Source organism: Manis pentadactyla, chromosome 3, assembly GCF_030020395.1.
Source record: "Manis pentadactyla isolate mManPen7 chromosome 3, mManPen7.hap1, whole genome shotgun sequence".
NCBI classification, from domain to species: Eukaryota; Metazoa; Chordata; class Mammalia; order Pholidota; family Manidae; genus Manis; species Manis pentadactyla.
Genome location: NC_080021.1, coordinates 94,938,361 through 94,953,016, shown reverse-complemented (window position 1 = coordinate 94,953,016; position 14,656 = coordinate 94,938,361). Strand labels below are relative to the sequence as shown.

The 14,656-nt window shown below is 40.5% G+C and overlaps 1 protein-coding gene across 1 annotated transcript in view; it reads left to right on the top strand.

The window, feature by feature from the left end:
* The window catches only part of PRKCQ (protein kinase C theta), a 149,104-nt gene that overhangs the window by 69,779 nt on the left and 64,669 nt on the right, over positions 1-14,656 (top strand). The window contains exons 2-4 of the mRNA XM_036908177.2: positions 961-1,087; positions 6,552-6,751; positions 9,850-9,910. Coding sequence (XP_036764072.2) covers positions 970-1,087; positions 6,552-6,751; positions 9,850-9,910 — 379 coding nt within the window. The 5' untranslated portion in view covers positions 961-969. The remainder of the gene's footprint in view (positions 1-960; positions 1,088-6,551; positions 6,752-9,849; positions 9,911-14,656) is intronic.

Sequence of the window (14,656 nt, the reverse complement as noted above, 5' to 3'; positions counted from 1 at the left end):
CTTTGGCTTACTTAAGAAAATTCATGAGAAAATGGTCCAAAAAGGAAAGAAGCAAGGAAGTAACTTTTCTACTGAATAGCAGATGATAGGTTCAGATGAATGGGCCCTTGTGGAAAAGTAATTTTTTTTAAAGAAAAGTTGAGGTAAGTGGCCAAACGAAGATAAGGCAGGCAAGGTCAGATGAGGAATCGGACTAGAATCCTGGCATTTGTACCCTATACTAGGATGATTTTTCACCTCTCTCTCTAGGAAAGCAGAGTTATTTGGCTTTTATGAAGTACGTTGTTTATCCTGAGGTGATAAAGCATTGTTTTATGGTGATCAATGATTTAGGGTTTTTTGAGTGGCTCATAATGTTCAAAGGCTTATTTTATATGTATGTATACATGTATGTGTGTATCTACACACATACACACACACATCTATAGGACTGTGAAGAAGACTTTTGAAGCGCCTAAAGTAAATAGGGATCAGCTGCTAAATGCCAGAGCCAAGTCCATCACACACATAAATAGCCCATGTAAGAATTCTGTGGTGTCATATTTAATCATGTAACTGAAATAGACACACTCTTTAAAAACTCATTGTTTTATTACACTGTATTGTTTCCTGAGTGTCTCCTTAAACAATGGAAGAAATAAAATGTTGGAAAATTTGGGGCTCTCTCTGCAACTATTTATTGTAACTCCGTTGAATTAAGAGTGAAATTAGCATTCTAACTGATGAGGTTGAATATCAGAGACTTCCAGAAAGGTCGTCCCTTGGCAAGTCAGTCTGTGGTTTGGAAGGAGCCCAGTGATGTACTTTGCAGAGAGGAAGTGAAGGCATTTGTTCGAATAGATAGTTGAACCATCTGAGGCTCTGGGCTGTCGGTGATAAAGCACTGGTCAAGTGAGGATGGGACATCAGAAATAATATCTTCAGGCCCCCAAACTGCATATGTCTCTTGTTGCTTTGCAGGAAGCAGCCATGTCACCATTTCTTCGAATTGGTTTGTCCAACTTTGACTGCGGGTCCTGCCAGCCGTGTCAGGGAGAGGCTGTTAACCCTTACTGCGCTGTGCTGGTCAAAGAATATGTGGAGTCGGGTAAGCTTGGGTGGGTTCTGGCAGGGAGGAGGAGGGCCCGCCTAGAAGTCTCTAGCAGGCCTTCCAGGGTCTGCAAGGTTGTCTGGTCCAACCCAGTTTTACAGTTCAGGAAGCTGGCCTCCAGGGAAGCCTGGTACTGCCTCAGAGGCATAGGAGCTTAGTGAGAGCTCTGAACCAGAGTGGGTGTCCTGCCTTGTTTCCAGTTCCCTGTACCATTTTCCCATATACATAAGGGAAACAGAGGAAAGGAGAAATGGGTGGAGGACACGGTGTAAGGGGGAAAATCTAGTGAGTTGAAGTAGAACAGGGAGCCCATTGCTAAGCCTGGCTGTTTTCAGTGGTTACAGATAGGTTAAGTCTGCACAGTCTTTGAATTAACTCTAAGGATGGTTTACTGCTTCTTCGGCTGAGCTTGGATGAATGTTACAAAGAATAAAAATTAGCCATTAGAATCCAAACTTCAGAAAACGTACTTTTGTGTTTACGAAGGCTCTGGAATAGTGAAAGAATGATCATATTTTGTCCAATTTAAATATTTATAGGTAGCTCCCGGTGAAGGGGAGTGTGACAGTCTTCCGAGTCTCCATTACTGGCTTTAGGTCATTCAATTAAAATAATCCTTCTGCCGGGAATCTCTCCACAGTCACTTCAGCTGGCTTCCATTCTCCTGGATCACCGCTTCTGTAGTTCAACATTCTTACGGACTTTCTATAGGGAAAGTAGAAGGAAGTTAACATCCCAAAGTTTTGCCAGCCTCACTACTTTGCCCTATTTTCCTACACACATTTCTTGTTGACTCACTCTGTTGAAACGTATGATTACCCCTGATGCAGGTTTGCACCATAGGAGGCATCCAGTTCACTTACATAGAAAGAATTTATGGAGTGCCTGCTGTGCGTTGGGATTGAACAAGAACCCTTCCTTTATTTTTATTTATTTATTTATTTTTCTGTGATTTATTTCTATTTTTATTTTTTTTATTTTGGTATCATTAATGTACAATTATATGAGCAACATAATGGTTACTAGACCCCCCCATTATCAAGTCCCCACCACATACCCCATTACAGTCACTGTCCATCAGTGTAGTAAGATGCTATAGAGTCACTACTAGGCTTATCTGCTACACTGCCTTCTCCGCGCCACCCCCCGCCACATTGTGTGCTAATCGGAATGCCCCTATTTCCCCCTTATCCCTCCATTCCCACCCATCCTCCCCAGTTCCTTTCCCTTTGGTAATTGTTAGTCTATTCTTGGGTTCTGTGAATCTGCTGTTGTTTTGATCCTTCAGTTTTTCTTTGTTCTTATACTCCACAGATGAGTGAAATCATTTGATACTTGTCTTTCTTCACCTGGCTTATTTCACTGAGCATAATACCCTCTAGCTCCATCCATGTTGTTGCAGATGGTAGGATTTGTTTTCTTCTTATGGCTGAATAATATTCCATTGTGTATATGTACCACATCTTCTTTATCCATTCATCTACTGATGGACACAAGGTTGCTTCCATTTCTTGGCTATTGTAAATAGTGCTGTGATAAACACAGGGGTACATATGTCTTTTTGAAACAGGGATCCTGCATTCTTAGGGTAAATTCCTAGGAGTGGAATTCCTGGGTCAAATGGTATTTCTATTTTGAGTTTTTTGCTTTCCATAATGGTTGAACTAATTTACATTCCCATCAGCAGTGTAGGAGGGTTCCCCTTTCTCCACATCCTTGCCAACATGTGTTGTTTGTCTTTTGGATGTTGGCCATCCTAACTGGTGCAAGTGATATGTCATTGTGGTTTTAATTTGAGTTTCTCTGATGATTAGCTGTGTGGAGCATCTTTTCATGTGCCTGTTGGTCATCTGAATTTCTCCTTTGGAGAAATGTCTGTTCAGCTCCTCTGCCCATTTTTTAATTGATTATTTGCTTTTTGTTTGTTGAGGTGTGTGAGCTCTTTATATAATTTGGATGGCAACCCTTTATTGGATATGTCATTTATTAATATATTCTCTCATACTGTAGGAGATCTTTTTCTACTGATGGTGTCCTTTGCTGTACAGAAGATTTTTAGTTTGATATGGTCCCACTTGTTCATTTTTGCTTTTGTTTCCCTTGCCCGAAGATATGTTCATGAAGAAGTTGCTCATGTTTATGTCCCAAGAGATTTTTGTCTATGTTTTTTTCTAAGAGTTTTATGGTTTCATGACTTATATTCAGGTTTTTGATCCATTTTGAATTTACTTTTGTGTATGGGGTTAGACAGTGATCCACTTTCATTCTCCTTCATGTAGCTGTCCAGTTTTGCCAACACCAGCTGTTGAAAAGGCTGTCATTTCCCCATTGCATATCCATGGCTCCTTTATCATATATTAATTGACCATATATGTTTGGGTTAATGTCTGGACTCTCTATTCTGTTCCGCTGGTCTATGGGTCTGTTCTTGTGCCAGTACCAAATTGTCTTGGTTACTGTGGCTTTGTAGTAGAGCTTGAAATTGGTAAGTGAGATCCCCCTGCTTTAGTCTTCCTTCTCAGGATTGCTTTGGTTATTCGGGGTCTTTTGTGCTTCCATATGAATTTTAAAACTATTTGTTCCAGTTCGTTGAAGAATGCTGTTGGTATTTTGGTAGGGATTGCATCAAATCTGTAGATTGCTTTAGGCAGGATGGCCATTTTGACAATATTAATTCTTCCTACCCAAGAGCGTGGGATGACTTTCCATTTGCTAGTGTCCTCTTTAATTTCTCTTAAGAATGTCATATAGTTTTCAGGGTACAGGTCTTTCGCTTCCTTGATTAGGTTTATTCCTAGGTATTTTATTCTTTTTGATGCAATTGTGAATGGAATTGTTTTCCTGATTTCTCTTTCTGCTAGTTCATCGTTAGTGTATAGGAATGCAACAGATTTCTGTCTTTAATTTTGTATCCTGCAACTTTGCTGAATTCAGATATTAGTTCTAGTAGTTTTGGAGTGGATTCTTTAGGGTTTTTATGTACAATATCATGTCATCTGCAAACAGTGACAGTTGGACTTCTTCCTTACCAATCTGGATGCCTTTTATTTCTTTGTGTTGTCAAGAACCCTTCCTTTAGAGCTTCTGTTCCAGCAGAGGAAGACAGGCATGAAGCAAAAGTATGATACAGTAAATAATGACCATGCCATAAAGAAAACCAAAGCAGGGCGAAGGGGGAGAGATAAGGATGAAGAACAGAGATGTGCGCTACTATGTACAGGGTAGTCCTAAAAGGGCCTCCTAGGGAGTGACACAGATGGAGGGCGGTCTGGTGCAGCAGTGAGAACCTCCAGCCGGATGTTGCCAGCCTAGGATCCTGGGGTCCAAATGCTACGATTGCCTTCTGCCTCCCTTCAAAGGCTCCTTCTCCTTCTTCACCACTGACTTCACCCTTCCCTCCAGCTCAGGGGCATCAAAGCCGCAGAGACTCTGAGTCGTCTTCATTTTCCTTCTGCCCAGATCTCTCTCCTATTTAGTTAAAAGTGAGAATGGCACTTGTTCCTAATCTAAAACCTTTCAAATGTCACAGAAATCTTTGAAGTGCAACATGTCTCAGTTTTTCAAAGCTACTTTTGCTTTAATGGGTCTCCTGGATCCCATTCTCCTTACAAGCACAGATCTCACTGACATTTGCCTCCTGAGAGCCTTTTTAAAAAATTTCTGCTGCTTCTTTGGGCTTTGCCTTTGAACTTGGTCTAATCAGCCCTGTGGATCAAGAGACCTTGACAGAAGACTTCTTTTTTCCAAAAGGTTAGCCTGTAGAGTTTGGAGATTTTTGTTTTTGATTTTTGTTTTGGTTTTGTTCTGAAATCACCCTGAACATTATAATTCGAGTGTTACTTATACATAATTTAAATATGCTTCCATCTAATGGGCATAAGGCTGCATTTTCCCCGATGAGTCCACAGGACAGGGACAGACGGGACACAGTGCCATGGGTCCAGGAGCCTGTGAAATGGTAAGGCCCATTGTACATAGACAGGATCCTGGGTCCTGGCCCTCTTTTTAGGTGATTACAAACCTAGTGAATGAAAATGTAAAAACTTGCCATGGGAATCCCTGTCCTTTGCTGAGGCTTGGGGAACAGTTACGGTTGAAAGGGTGATGGAAGGAGATGCTGCAAGTGTGGGGAAGTAAAATGCTACCATGACCATTGGTATTCTTAAAAAGTCCAATCTGCAGTTAAATTTCTTCTAAACAACCCATAAAACTCTACCCTTTCCTATCCTACTCTTAATATTTTGTCAGAGTTTATACCTCTGATAGCCAGGCTTTCCAAAAATTGGGGTTTTGGCTAATTCAAATCCTCATATACCTCCCAATATTTTAATATTTTAGCAGATGCTCAGTGCCTGTTCCGTTTTAGCATTGTGCCGGAGAGAAAGGGCCATCAGGAGTCACAACAGCTCTGTTTCCTTGCTTTAAATGGATTTTTCCTTTTTGCTTCATTGACATCGGAGAATTGCTGAATCTGCCACTTACTGTGCTTGTTATCACAAGAAACACAAAAATCCAGCTGCTCTTTTCTGCTTCTGAAATGATTAAGAATAAATACTGCAGGAAATCCAATGTGAATGAAAGCTGTGACCACCTACTTAATCCCACTAACAAAGTCCCAGTCACCTGGTGGTTCTGGGGGCAAAGGTCCCCATGAAACAGCATCCTGACCCTGGTTGTTGCTACTGACCATTGCCAGGACTCCCACCCGCCTCCTGACCTCATTCCCAGATGGTAATGCTCATGGTAACATTTTACTTTTCTCACAGCCTGCCTCTCTCCATGGATTAGGACCACTGCCCCTCTGCCTTTTGCTTGGGGTGCCTGGTACATGGAAAAAATGTATCTTCATTCAAGAATGAGAGAAAGAAATAATGGCTCATTATGTTTTAAATGTTTTTCCTGTTCGTGTATTTATGTCAAACGGGATATTTTAAAATACCTTTTTAAAGGAGCATTCATTTTAAGCTTTAAATTGGTCTTTCAGATGACTACACAATAGTTTTGTATTGACTTTTTTTTTTTACTAAATGCCAGTGAAATTAATCACATGTCCCCTCTCTATAGATGAACAAAGGAGGATCCCAAAAGGCATAAAAGAATAAAACATCTAAAGAATGGGATCTGGGTCATTCTCCCCTACCAAATACACCAGGCTCAGCCCCTGAGTTCTTTTTATTTGCTCAGTGAATTTATTTACAAAGTAAGCAAACTAGACATCATCAGACTTCTGTTGTCTAAATTATCCAGCTGAGTTAAGTTTTAATACATTACCTTGCATGTAGACCTTGGAACTGTCTCATACTGTCCTTTGTTGCCTCTAACGATCTTATGTGTTATTTTTGTCTTCCCATAGAATTACAGGTCCCAGGAAGCAGAGGGAATGTGTGCCACTGTTGAATTGACTTGCATTATTTGCCAGAGCTGGCTAAAGCGTAATGAGAATCTGTCTTTCTGTTCCTAGAAAATGGGCAGATGTATATCCAGAAAAAGCCAACCATGTACCCGCCCTGGGACAGCACTTTCGACGCCCACATCAACAAGGGAAGGGTAATGCAGATCATTGTGAAGGGCAAGAATGTGGACCTGATTTCCGAAACTACAGTGGAGCTCTACTCCCTGGCTGAGAGATGTAGGAAGAACAATGGGAAGACAGAAATATGGGTGAATATCTGAGCTGTGAGCTTTATTTAGTGTCTGTACCATTAAGTGATAAATACCCTGTTAGATGAAGACTAGCACAAAACTTGAATGTCATCTTAAAATTATGATACACTAGCCTAGACCAAAGACTCCCTACCACTTACTCATTGGTGACTCGATGATGACAATGATTACCCATTGTGAACCATGCAGCCTACTGACACATTCAAGTCTCGTTGAGTCCCATGGGAAGAGAAGGGGTCTCTTAGGCTGTGAAGACCTGTTATGGGTTTATAACTATAAAAGCAAGCTCAGAAATATGACTAATTTCCCCTAAGTTGGGAACCTGTTGTTTACATATCAGTATCTTATAGATAAGTCATATAATCTTGTATCTTACCAAGATATCTATATGATAAGCTATAAGATAGGTAAGATGATAGATAAGTGAGAAGTCGTTCAAAGATGAATTGCTTGAGGGCTTCTCTCTCCATACTTTGCCAATCCCTATACATTTTTTTAGCCAGTACATATTCACTTAGCTTACTTTGTATTAAAATCACACCACACACCACACACAACCCATGGGACCACACCAAGTTTTTGAAAATCTAGGTTATGACTGTTCTGATAGCAAATGTGTAGAAATGTTAAAGGGAAGAGTAAAATATGAAAGCAGAAAAAAAAAATCTAAGGAAAATTTCTCAGACCCATGAAATAAAAAATTAAAAAAAAAACTGCTTTTAAATCATCTGACTCCACAAGAATGCTTTCAGATGTTTATATCATTTAAGCAAATGGAGCGAATCTTACCTTTTTGCTTATTTCCTGTAACTCAGATTTTAAGAACTCCACCCAAAGGAGCTTCAAGTCACAGGTTCAAAGTGCAAATGATAAAAACATAGAAAGTGCATTTTTGTGTCATTTTGTATTTTTGACTTCAGAAAATAACAGTACTTTTTAGAAAGTATATATTTGTATACATCTTTGCTTGTGTCAGTAATGTAATCTTTAAAGATCAGCATACACCAGGATTTTTTTGAAAGTCTCCCATGCTGACATGCATTTGAATAATTTAGTTCCACAGCATCTGTGGAGCGCTTGTGTGTTCAGCTTGGGAAGGATGGTGCAAGCAGCTCCACTTGGGTGGCTGTTTAGGTGGGTAGGAAGAGGCTGACCAACTGGATAACATCACAGATGCATAACAGTGTGTGCCGCAGGGGCTGCACAGACCAGGCAGGCCAGGGTGGCCCCGAAGACCAGGCATTTGGTGGGGCGAGGAGAAAGACGAGGTCACCCATGTGATGTCTGCCCCAGCTTTTCCCCCATTCCCATTTGTTTCCTGCTTTCTGCCTCATTTGAATAAAAGGCCGCCAAACCCCTAATTTTTTGAAGTTGCAATGCTATTCAACTTCCTTCTCAATGCAGGACAACTGATTTTTTTAAATTCTTGTGTGAGGCTTAGCTGATGAACAGGATGCTTTTCTATTCAGTCTCTTAAAGTTGCATTTGATTTCTTGCCTAAGCTCTTTCTGATTTTATTCCCACCACCTTTCACCCTATTTGCCCTCTAAGATTATGTAGACACAGCATTTGGTGGCTTTCAGCTCATCATTTAACTAGCAACCTTTTTACATTTTCAGCTTTGTTTTTTCTAGGTTATTTCTTTGTTTTATTTAGAGGACTCAAGGGCCAACAGGTTGTTGTGGACTTTTATTTTCCCTTGCTTTTATTGAAATTTGCTTTCTAAAAGTTAACTTCTCTTTTTAAAATACTACTTTCTGAACTTTGCCATGTCACCTCTGCAGACACCATCGAGTGTCTGCACACCACACTGAGACCCACAGCCTGCCTTCCTGGGGGTTAACTGTGTGCATGCTTATCTCCTCTCACTCTTCAAACATGATGGAGATGGCTTCCTATGGCTACTGTGTGTCTGGCAGCTAACTGCCTAATTTCCTCCCTCACCACTTAGTCCTGAGTATTTTTGGCCACCTGCTACCAATTATTCCCCTTCAATTAGGAAAGAGCCACCAATCTCTTCTCTTCTAGTTCCATTTTGCCCCTATCTTTATTACTTATTCCACAAGCCAGAGAACAAGGTGTGCACATAGCTGATGTCAAAACCTCTTCTGTTTTCATTAATCTGTTTAAGCATGCATAAGAATTTATAGCTAACTAGGCAAAAAATGCTTATTTCATCATAAAATTCTCATAGTAGTGAAGCTGGCATGTAAGTATGCTGTGGTGCCAGTTTTTCAGAGATCTTTGAAGGTTTAGTGACTTGCACAAGGTCATACAGCCAGTAAACTGTGTAATCCTGGGTTCAGCCAGACACTTGTTACTGTTTCTCAGTTACTCTGGGTAACCCACCGATGCGATGGTCAGTAAGGACCTCTATCCAATTCGCCTTCTTTTTCTTTTTAGTATAGTAATGATACAGTGTTTTGGTTAATATATTAGCAATAGTAGCTTAACTTGTAAGGATTTGCCATTTTTTCCCTTAAGTCACATCACGTGATATCCTGCATCATCCCTTAAAATGTCACCTTGTTCTGATCCCTTCTTTGTAATGATATTGAAAAGTAACTTTTTAATCCCTTCTCAGGCCAGTCTAATTAAAATTCCCCTTAGTAGATTATCCAGCACTTTCCAAGAGAACCTTATGAAAGAAGGTGCCCTCCCACTTCATACCCGAGAGGCGTGGGTGAAGCCACCCCCAAAGCAGGATTTATCTTTCCTTCCTACTTGTTCCCCAGACTAGCCTGTCCCAGCATCTGTGACTCTTCTGTCGTGATTACGGTCTGAATCTGCCCTTTTGCAGTTCTTCAGGTCAGGAGCAGCACGGGGCAGGAAAATTAGACTGTGCCAGAATTTTGTTTCCTCTTTATGGCAGTTTTGATATCCAAGTAAAATTAATGAATTGCTGAGGTGTTATAATAAAAGAAAGGCTGTACTCATTGATGTTGCACAATTTTAGTAATGCATATGGGTTAAATGGACGGGAACAGTGTTTGAATTAAACATTGGAAACTTTCTTCATCCCCGAATTTGCCAGGTATTGTCATCTCCAGGCCTTTCCACATGCTGACTGACATTTCTTTCCTTCTCTCAACTAGTTAGAGCTGAAACCTCAAGGCCGAATGCTAATGAATGCAAGATACTTTCTGGAAATGAGCGGCAAGTGACATTTCTTCTTCTTGTTTGGGGGCGAGGAGGGCATGTCCCTGCTGACATGCAATTGATTTTATTTCTGCAGTAGCACAGACAGAATTAGGAGAAAAGGGAAGCACAAGGAAGTGTCTTGAAATTCACAGTGGTGCTCGAATATTGGTTGAAAATACACTATGTGAACCAGAAAAACATAGACATATACAACATTTATAGCACTCATTCCTAAATGGTGTAAATCCATGTGCCCTTGCGCTCTTATAGTCTGTACTTTAGTTTTGTGCATAAACACAAAAGACTCTGTTTCTGTGCTGCTATGTGCATCCACACAGTCTGTGTATAAGTGATATGGTATAACAAGCTATCATATTATTAGTAAAATAAAAAATAAGAAATCAGTAAGTATTTTCCATGATGCTAGAGGCAAAATATTAATGCTTCAACTTAGTCACGTCCAATCCTAGGAACAAGGGAGGAAAAATGCATTGCCAAGGAGTTTCAGTTCCACGTCACACGCAGGCTTCCATCACAGAAGCCTCACTGACTACCAGTGTGCTTGGTGCCTGTAACAGCCTGTCAGTAGTTTCTGCTTCTTGTATGTCCTGTCATCAAAATTGTGTTTACACGAATCAAATGACACTACTCGTAAAATCCTAAACCTCAGAATGAATTATGTGAACTTACCAATAATGAACAGATTTCATTTTTCCTAAATTAGTTTTACTACCAAGAAACAAGTTTTGGTTTAGAGATTTATGGTGCTTCCTATGTTTTTACTTAACATACACAATTCCTTTGGGTCCAGATTCAAACATACCATGACATGATCAGGGAAGCTTGAATACTCACCAGATACTTGATGATATTAAGGCATTGTTATTAATTTCTTAGGTGTATGATGGCATTGTGGTCATGTTTTTTTAAAAGGGTCCTTATCTTTAAGATACATACTAAAATGTTTGCATATAAAATAATATAACACCAGGAATTTGCTTCAAAATAACCCATTGGCACAGGGTCAGGGATGAACGGGGGTACATTGGAGGACAGCGGCCATGGATTGGTAATTGTTAAGGCTGGATGGTTGGTACTGGGAAATGGATTATAGTATTTGCTCAACTTTAATTTATATTTGAAATTTTCCATAATAAAGGGGTTTTTTTTTAAGAAAAAATTTCTAAAGAGGGAGCAGTAACAATCTGAACTTTTCTTCTTTTATCTCATGGAGGCTCTAGATACATAGAACCATGTCATTGTACTATTTTTGAGTTGGCCAGATAATCTAGGATGATTATAGGAAGGAGAATAGCTGGGAATGCCCAAACACTGAGAATTCTGGTCTGATAATAAAACCAGTGGTGCTTCATTCCTTGAGTAAGAAGAGGTTTTCTTCTCCTGTTAAAACACGGGCCAGTGTAGATGAAGAAAGTCCTCCATGGGACTGAAAGTGCTTTTGGTAAATGGTTTCAAGATTGCTGTTTTGGAAACCAGTCCAGGGATAGTCTTCCTATTACTATGTGACTTGAATTTTCTTTCATATTGAAAGAGAATAGTCAAGTGGGGCAAAACCAATAGTACTAATTTCACAAACAGTAATTATGCAAGTTCAAGAAGTTGTTTCTTTTTTAGAATAAACCTTGATAATATTTAAATTTTTTAATATCTAGACCCAAATTAAGACCCCATCTCTAAATTTTTATATATCCAAAAAAATCCTAATTTTTAATAAGCAGTGTTATGGGATCACCTAACTAGAAAACTCTTTATTGATAAGAAGTAGAGGCTATCATTCAATTTTAAGAATGTTTAATATGTAAGGAATAGTGTTCTGAGAAAACTAAAACATGAATCCTTATCCTCAGGGAACTTAAGCCCAGACTGGAGAGGTGGTACAGAGTAAACAATGAGAAAAATCCTAAATCGTATAAATACTAATTAACTGAGAGATCAGTACAATTGCCTCCATTCCAGAAAATTCACAGAGTGGACATTAAAGGATAAACAGAGTCAAGATTTGCAAAGAGGGATAGCCTTCTAGAAGGACAAAATGTAAGCTTGAGCGAAACTGAATGGATGCATGACTGAGAAAACCAGCCTAGGCAGATCAGAGGATCCTGCTAAAATCAGAATGAAGAATCCAAGATAGATATTGGGGGGCTTGGGAGCCAGGCAAGAGGAGGGTGTAGACTTGGGGAAGTCACCAACAAGGAGTTACAGTCACATCCTTGAGGAGGACATGATGTGATGACAGTAGTGTTTGGGGGAATTGCTTGTGACAGAATGTGGGACAGATTTGGGAAAGGAAATAGACTGAATATAGAGAGAGCCTATAAAACTTCATTTTTCCAATGGAGAGGTGATGAGAATCTGATCTAGGGGTTTTGTTAATAGGGATAAAAGCATCCAAAAGAAAATAAAAGCAAGATTTCACGGTAGTGTAGATGAAAGGGTGTACCCATCATAAGCACACAGTTGAGGTGCTTTGTAATTCTTAACAAGTGAAAGTTGAATGGAGGGAGAAATGTTGATGACATCTCTTAAAATAGCTGGACTAGAAAAATTAAAATAAGATTGGTAGAGATGGGAGACAGGGGAAGGGGAGGCAAATGGAGGGGATAAAGATTTCAAGTTTGCATGACATTTAAGATGATACCTTTCTTCTACACCCCTCTGTAATGGAAGCCTCGATGATTTTCTGCTCTGCAGAGAAGTCGCTCCTTGTTCTCCACTCACAAATCACTCTATTCTTTCTCTTCAAGCCTGCGGTCCTAGACTTCTGTGCTGGAATCACTTTTTCTCTTCTTCTGTGCTCTCCTGCCATCACTCTTGGCAGCGTCTGTGTTCACCATCACCTTCAGATACCCCCTCCTCACACTCGCATACCTCCCTACCCTTGTCTCTATCAGGCAGTCACCTACAGTGACCCCATGGGTCATCACCTGGATTCTGCACCATCAAAGGCTCAGAGTCAGACCTTTCTCTCTCAGAACTCACCCTCCTCCCCTGTCACTTCTGCCCTCCCGCTCACCCAGTAGGTATTAGACCTTACCCCAATCTGTTTATCTTCCACCCATTTGTTAGCCCACATCTGCATTAACTCCCTACTTAGCCTGGGGTCCAGGATAAGCTTTTGCCAGAACTCTGCCCTCACCTTCTTCTGTCAGGATGTTCTGATTCCAGACCTTGCATTCTCCCGCCGACTCCTCCAAGGTTTTGCTCGAAAAAGGCATCCAGCTGAGACCATTGCAAACGATGCTGCCAGGCAGCGCTCCTGTTTGACACTCATATGTCTGACTTCTGACCCCAACTAGCTTTCCTACAATTACTTTAAATTCAGTATGTCCAAAATCACTCATATCATTCTCAACAGTACCCTATTCCTTTTCTGGTCACCATCTTAGTTAATTGTTACTCTATCTACCCAGAAACTTGGTGGTAATTTTTATAGCCTCCTTTTGGTGCACCTCCTACATTAATCCATCAACAGTTTCTGCCCATTTTGTCTACTTAGCATTTTTCAGTTTTATGCTCTGTTGTCACCATTACCTCTTGTCAAATCCCAGTCATTCTCCTACACTGTGCCTGCCAGAACAAACTATGTAAAACTCCATTCTGAACATGCCACGCCTCTGGTTTTCCTTTGCCCTTACCTACATACGTCCTTTCAGTGTTTGCAAGTTATTTACAGGAAAATGTTCAAAGTGATCTGATACATACACATCTTCTGGATGTGACCACTGACATTTTCCACTATATACTCTATACTCTGGCAATACACACCTCCTGAGACACCTTACCTCTATACCCTTATTCATTCTTCCATCTAGAGGAAATACCTTTTTTTTTTCCTGCTTTTCCCTACCATACCTCTTCCACCCATTAGTAGGAGTTATTTAGTCTTCAGGATCTAGCTCAAAATAATCTCTGCCAGTACCTTCCTTATCCAACTTTTCTCTCTTTTTCACCTCCTCCTACCTCTGTCTACTCTACCTGGAATAGCTTCCTCGCCACCGTGGTCCCTTAGCATCCTATGAATATGTCTGTGCCGACATTTACTACATTGTCTTTCTTTCTGGATGCTAAATTCCTTGTAGGAAAGCAGTAGTTGAACCACATCTTATTTGCCTCTTTAATTCCTGCACCAGGTTGTATGCTAGTTACATAGGAGGAGGTACTTAATGAGTGTTTGTTGAACTGTTGAGTTGGATTCATCCTGGGATTTGGAAATTCATTTTATTTTCTTTCTATCCCCACACAATGGCTATTCCAAACATTGCCATGGCCCTCAGTTTCTGAAGGTGTCTTACTCTTCTCCCACTGTTGGGGGCTGGCCTTGCCCCCAGTATAACTGGGAGAGACTCCGTCTTCTGTTTGTCTGTGCATGTGGAGAACAGCTGTGTCCCCCTGCATGCGCGTCCCTGCTCCTCTGCCTCAGAGGAAGTCCTCCCTTTCTCCGTCCCCTGCGGCTCTGTGCTCTTGCTTTCTCTAGCTTCTCCAGCTTTCCTCTGGTTTCCAGCTCATTGCCAAGACATATTAAGTTAAGCCATCTTCTCCAATCCTGAAAAATATTTTTTTTAACCTTTTTATCTCCACGAGTATTTCTTTCCTCTCCTTCACTGATACATTTCTTGAAGAAGTGTTTTATATGTATTAGCCCATGTTTCTTCACTACTCCCTCCATTCTTAAACCCTAAGAATCTGGCTTGTATTTGGACCAGTCTACTAAATGGCTTTCTCCAAGTGTATGAACCCTCA